At 31.7% G+C, this 6,357-nt stretch overlaps 1 protein-coding gene across 1 annotated transcript in view; it reads right to left on the bottom strand.

The window, feature by feature from the left end:
• Nucleotides 1-717: 717 nt before the first annotated feature.
• The window catches only part of LOC145292983 (lysosomal alpha-mannosidase-like), an 87,100-nt gene continuing 81,460 nt past the window's right edge, over nt 718-6,357 (bottom strand). Inside the window, exons 24-26 of the mRNA XM_080139225.1 lie at nt 4,326-4,472; nt 2,928-3,045; nt 718-944 (exon numbers count right to left, since the gene is read on the bottom strand). Coding sequence (XP_079995351.1) covers nt 850-944; nt 2,928-3,045; nt 4,326-4,472 — 360 coding nt within the window. The 3' untranslated portion in view covers nt 718-849. The remainder of the gene's footprint in view (nt 945-2,927; nt 3,046-4,325; nt 4,473-6,357) is intronic.

Below are 6,357 nucleotides of genomic sequence, written 5' to 3'. Positions count from 1 at the left end.
AAATCTTTCTACCAAACTGAATAACAGAAGCAGATAATAAATGATTTTTCTAAGTTAATGTAGTTAAAAAAGAATTTTAGCTAAGAAATTTATTAACCAAAATTTATAGAAGAAAAACAAACTAAAAAATGAATATTTTGTTGGTACTTTTATTAAAAAAATGAAGTTGCTTAAAATTCTTACATTTTATAAAATTTTAGACACAAGATCAGATGAGGTTTTAAAAAGTAGGAGAAGGGCACTCTGGCCAACAAAAAATGCCTGAGCAATCTCATTAGTATTCTCCAATATTTGTTTGCAATTTTCAACTTGCTAATTTTATGCATTTTGTTTTCTTTTTAACACTTTTGTTGCCGGTCTTATCTTCTTGAAAACAGTAACTATATTTCCATTTTGTTTTGGCAGAATAATTATGGACAATTTTGAATTTTCATATTTGTGGAAGAAACACATTTTAACTTGGAATTTTGCCGAAAGGACACAAATAAGAAAATTTCAGACTTCCTTGGCGTCAATAGGAGAATGCATTTTCAGGGTGTTGACGTGGAATTGCATAAATAGACAAAAACATTTCCTTTTTATTTTTCCACTGACAGGAAAAGGGGAAAAAACCTTATAGAACTGTTCTCCTGAGGGTAAGTAGAAAATTTTCACAGAAGTACTCTTGTTTCAGACAACCAAAAATACTATTGAATTTCCAGAGATTATTGTTACATGGATCCTTTTTCTATAAAAATCTGGATGATTAAATAAAATTATTTTGAATGCAATAAAAAAGTTTAACGTTTTGATAAATAATTTTTAAAATATATATTTAAAATAAAAGTATTTTTTAAAAAGTTTTTTAAATTATTTGTTTTCGGTGAATGTAACAATAAATGTTCGGATTTCCATTGGGGAAAGTGTGACATCCAGTGAATCGTGAGTCTTGACATTGACAGCATCTATAAAAACAAAAACAGAAGTGTAAATTGTTACAATGACTTCCAAGTTATATATATATATATAAAAAATGCAAATAAATATCGTCAAATAATTTTTGCCGATGATAAGACATCTAAATGATTTTTTTTCCAAAATTTTGAATTGAAACAAGTTTTTTGGTAAACTGCACAAAATTCTATGATATTAATATATAATATGAATTAGAAAAACCATGCAACCAGAGAGAGCAATTTTTTCTAGTATATATAGCACACGAATATATACTACATTGCCCTCCAAAAGAAGGAGGTAATACCTGGGAAGATGGTCTCATGACAATAAAATGGATACTAGACCCCCTACCCACATTCTCTCCCCTAAAAAAACTCTTTAAAATATTTTTAAAAAAATTTATATTCAGCAACATTTCATCACGAGACACCTTCACTGGGCTTTTTATGGCCTCTACTATCAACAAAGTGATCTCAGAGAAGCTATCGATCCAGTTCCTCCTCAGGGCTGAAAGAAGCGATGCAGTGGCCAGCTTAAAATATAGTTCAGAACGGTTAAGCAAGATACTGAACAGATTCTGGATCCAACAATCTATGGTGTTTGCTGTTGGAACCGTGACTGGTTGTCGATAGCGATAGCATTCACGGTGGATTGCTTAATTTCGTCAGCTTTCATGCGAGATGCAGTGAATATATTGGAAGGAGCCAGCTTAACCAATCCAGGGTGAATGCCGCTTCAAGACAAAGAAGATTTTATCTTTATTGTTCAAAAACTGTCAAGGTGACTTATATGATGAAAACCACAAAATTTCAAATTGTAACTTTTAATACAATAAAATAAAATTTGAAATATGTGTTGTACTGTTGTGTCTATTTCAAATTGTAACTTTTGAAAGAAAGATTTTGAACAATAGCGACGAAATGCTGATGAAAATAATTTTTGGCTTTCTTTTTTTCATTATGTTGGTTATAAATTCCATAACTTATAACACAATGATGGGGGCAGCCATATTTTGTGTATGGATAACTATACCGTGTTTGAATATATGGTTAAGTGTTAGTTTTACTCATTTAAATCTGCTTTAACCATATTACTTTTCATGTTCACATTTTTCTATGTAATATATATATATATATATATATATATATATATATATATATATATATATATATATTTAAATAAGGGGGTAGTCACCAACAATGTGTATTTTTTAACATTATTTTATTATTCCATGTCTTGGTTTTTTATTGAGAATTATGTTTGGATCATTGTAATAATGTTTTTAAATCATTGAAATCGTTTTTACACGTTTCAGACCTTCAGTGAAGCGTCCTTGTCAGAAATTATTTTCAAATGTGTTGGAGATGTAAAAATGGCATTTTCGTAGTTCATTTGAAGTGTTTCCAAGGGGTGGAGGCGTGAAAGTGTCTATTATTCATTGGCATGTTCAATTTTTATTACTCTTTTATTGGGCTTGTTGGGCTGCTGACCTGGCTGTAGTCACTCTCTCTTTCTGTTAGTGTTTTTTTTTCTTTTCCTTTAGGGTGTGTGTGTGTGTGTGTGTGTGTGTGTGTGTGTGTGTGTTTATAGGATGGTAGCTTTTGAAGTGGAGGTATTGTTGAGTGTCTGTGGGTTTGTGGTAGATGTCTGAATATGTTGTTGTTTTTTGTCATATTGTCAAACTTGGGAATCTATATGAAATTTCAAATAAATGATTCCAGTTGAATATATATATATATATATATATATATATATATATATATATATATATATATAAATGATTCCAGTTGAATATATATATATATTCAACTGGAATCATTTATTTGAAATTTCATATAGATTCCCAAGTTTGACAATATGCAACTGAAGAAGATTTTTCTAAAATGCAAGAAAAATTTCCGAGATGAAAATATCCAAGCAATATATATTATCAATTCTCATGTGAAAATTTATGAAACAGAAAAGAAAAAAAAATATCAAAATGTACAAACCTGGGAATGCAAAGTTTTCTTGTGTTCTCCACTTCAATCTGTGAAGATCGGAGAGTTTTAAATTTCCACCAAGAACCATTTCTTCCAGTGATGTCACATTGTATGGAATGAAAAGAGTCTACAAAAACAAAAGATCATTAATAAAAAAACAAATATATATACAATCACTTTGTTGTCTGCATTTTATCAACTGATTTAGGATGAATCTGATCAACAAGATCGAACATGATGTTGCAAAATAATGTTAGAAATTGAATTTCCACATAAAGTTAGATTAAACAGAAAGGCAGAAAATCCCAAGAGAAGTTAAAGAGTAGAATTTGAGTTCATGTTCAAAATGTTGCATCATGTATAACATCCCCTTTTTGCATAAATTAAAGTAAATATAACCCACATTACAGCAATTTATACCTAACATCTGTGTTCCAAAATTCTTTCACGAAAAACACCCGTCTAGCTGAATCCACTGTGAAAAATTTCCCCCACTCTTTATCTGTGCCTAAATCAAAACGTGGATTCCATGAACAAAGCTTCTTTCTTAGAACTGCACGCCTGTGGAACTCTGTTCCGTCTGCCTGCTTTCCACCTGACTACAACTTGGATGTCTTTAAGTCCAACGTTAACAAATTCCTAATGAACCGCCCTCTTAAGTAAACACTTCATTAAATCTCCACACTAACGTACTGTACTTGCAATAACCCTTATCCCTGAGTGGCTTCCGGGCCTTGATAAGTGGTGACCACCATGTAAAAAAAAAAAAAAGTTTAAAAGAGAATTTTAAACATAGAAGTAGATAAACATATACACAAAATTTTTATATACTAGAGATACTCGTGACTCATTGGGTCACAACCACAACCATCGTTTCGTTTTGATTTTATTTCAAGATTCATAAACTGAAATATCTACTAAAAAAATTCTTGCATAACTAAAAATATTAAATTGCTTATAAATTATCCAAAATTATTTTACATTCTAATTTACGTAATTTATGTTTACAATGCATATTTACATATATACTTATGTTCGCCTGACTTTTTTTTTAAGAATCACATTCGGATTTCATTTTTATTTCGATATTATAATAACTATGATGAGGATCTTAGTTAAAATTGGAAATATTTCAAATTTTCACCCAGTATGGGCAAATAGCTCCACTGCCTTGGTAAAGACAAAGGCTAAGGGAGTAAATCCTGAATAAAAATCCAGTTTAGAGTCCTGATATGCAGATGGTGAAGCATGTGATCTAATTTGAGGACTTCTTTGTATATCTATTTGTATTTTGTGTGTGTGTGTGTGTGTGTGTGTGTGTGTGTGTGTGTGTGTGTGTGTGTGATCTGAAAATTATGTGCACACACGCATGTGTGATTTATAGCAACAAGTGAAAAAAGGACTTACCTTCAACGAAACAGTAGCAGGCTTGGAAAGTGGGCCTTCATTTTTCTCAAAGATATGTTCAAGACGGATCAATAATTTGTGTCTTCCCCATTGTTGTAAAGTCAGAAGGTTAACATTTGCTGGAAGCTGAGATTGGATGGCACGCCACTGAAAGAAGACGGATATACCATTATTTTGGCAAAACATTGGAGATTGACATAAGCTTGTAAAATAGTACATTGAATGTATTATATGGAGGAATGTCCTTTGTCCTAACAACAGTAAAACCTCCTCCTGACAGTTTACATAAACAAGTAGATAAAAATGTAGGAAACAGTTACTTAGCAACTAGAATGATCTAATTTTTCACTTAGACATACTCCCATCACTTCTGAAGAGATGCCGTGTGTGTGTGGGGGGGGGGGTCTTTTTTATTAATGAGTCAACGCTTATCCCAAAGAAGGTATGAATCCACTTCATGTAAGGTGTTTTAAAAAAAAAAAAGTTCAAAGATAAAGGAGAGGAGAGTAGAATCACTCCAAAACAAGTGTGTCTTTTAACTGATGGTAATAAAAACTCAGGTAAAATAACCAGACTTAAAAGTTGAAACATCAATAGGACAGTGCTGGACAGTCATTAACACCAGAAATTCAGAGACATGCACCCATACATAATAGAAAAGAGAATACGCACCCATACATAATAGAAAAGAGAATACACACCCATACATAATAGAAAAGAGAATACGCACCCATACATAATAGAAAAGAGAATACACACACATTTAACAAGTGCTGATGGAGAAACCTCTTACATAAATACACATGAGTTCAGTCTCCTGTACTATTACTTGGGAAAGTGCTGACCAGAAGAACATACAATTATTTTGGCACAACATTTGAGATTCACACAAGCTTGTAAAATAGTATGTTGGATGTATTATATGGAAGAACATCCTTTGTTACAACACTTGTAATTTACATAAGCAGGTAGATAAGGATGTAGAAAACAGTTACCTAGCAACTAGAATGACCTAATTTGAGGACAAATTGTTTTATATACTAGAGTTATTTACCCCAAAGTCTTGTCAACCTGTAAGAACTTTTATGCTAACACATGGTCGAGAATCAAGACCATAATTCTTCCTCATTTTTCATTTAGACGTACTCTCACCAATATCATCTCTGAGGCATGTCGCCTAACAGAAAAAAATGACACGAGGAAAAGCAAATTTTTATTTATTATTAACGATTCACTTTTTTGTGGGAATTGCTCCGGACAAAGCATGAAGCCATTTGATGTAAGGAGCCAAAAAGAATGAAAGATGATCAAGTTCCATAATAACAAAAAAGGAGAGAAATATATAAGCATTTCCAAATAAGGTAATCTTAACTGACAGTATTAAAAACTCAGAGGGAAAATAATCAGGAAAAAAAATGAAACATTAACAGGACAGTGATTGACATTCATTAATGCCAGAAATTCCTAAAGGACAACGTCGTGCATCCATGCATAAAATGACACTTGAGAATATGCCCTTATTTAACAAGTGCTGATGGAGAAGCCTCTCAAGAAACTACCCCAAGGCTGTCTCCAAACTCGGGAAAAGTATTGACCAAGATAGCATTATAGCTTCTTTAACTTTATATTTGGTATAACGTCTAGTTTACAGTCTGGTAAGTGTTAGATGGCTATTAGAAATTGATTTCCAAACTATTTATCTCTGACCAGGTCTTTATTAATATCTCTTTCTTATAATCCATCTTTATCACTTGCTCTCCTGTTTTCATTGGCCTGATTTTTTCTACATCAATTATTCTACATTCATCTGTTTTTTTTCAATGTGACCATTGAAGCCTCCTATTCTGCACTCATCTCTCTATACTCTCCATCTTACTCTAAGCTCATCAGATCTGAACCTGTCTTGAACCAAATTATTGTAAAACTAGAACTAATTTTGCTAATCTAATGTTTTTAATATCTATAATTGTAAGATTAATAGGTGCAAATATCTTTCAAAATTTCACTTTTTTAATACATTAGAATTTGCTAA

This window comes from Euprymna scolopes, chromosome 14 (assembly GCF_053919585.1).
Source record: "Euprymna scolopes isolate OS-2025 chromosome 14, ASM5391958v1, whole genome shotgun sequence".
NCBI classification, from domain to species: domain Eukaryota; kingdom Metazoa; phylum Mollusca; class Cephalopoda; order Sepiida; family Sepiolidae; genus Euprymna; species Euprymna scolopes.
The sequence above is the reverse complement of the archived record's forward strand: the minus strand, read 5'-3'. Positions and strand labels throughout refer to the sequence as shown.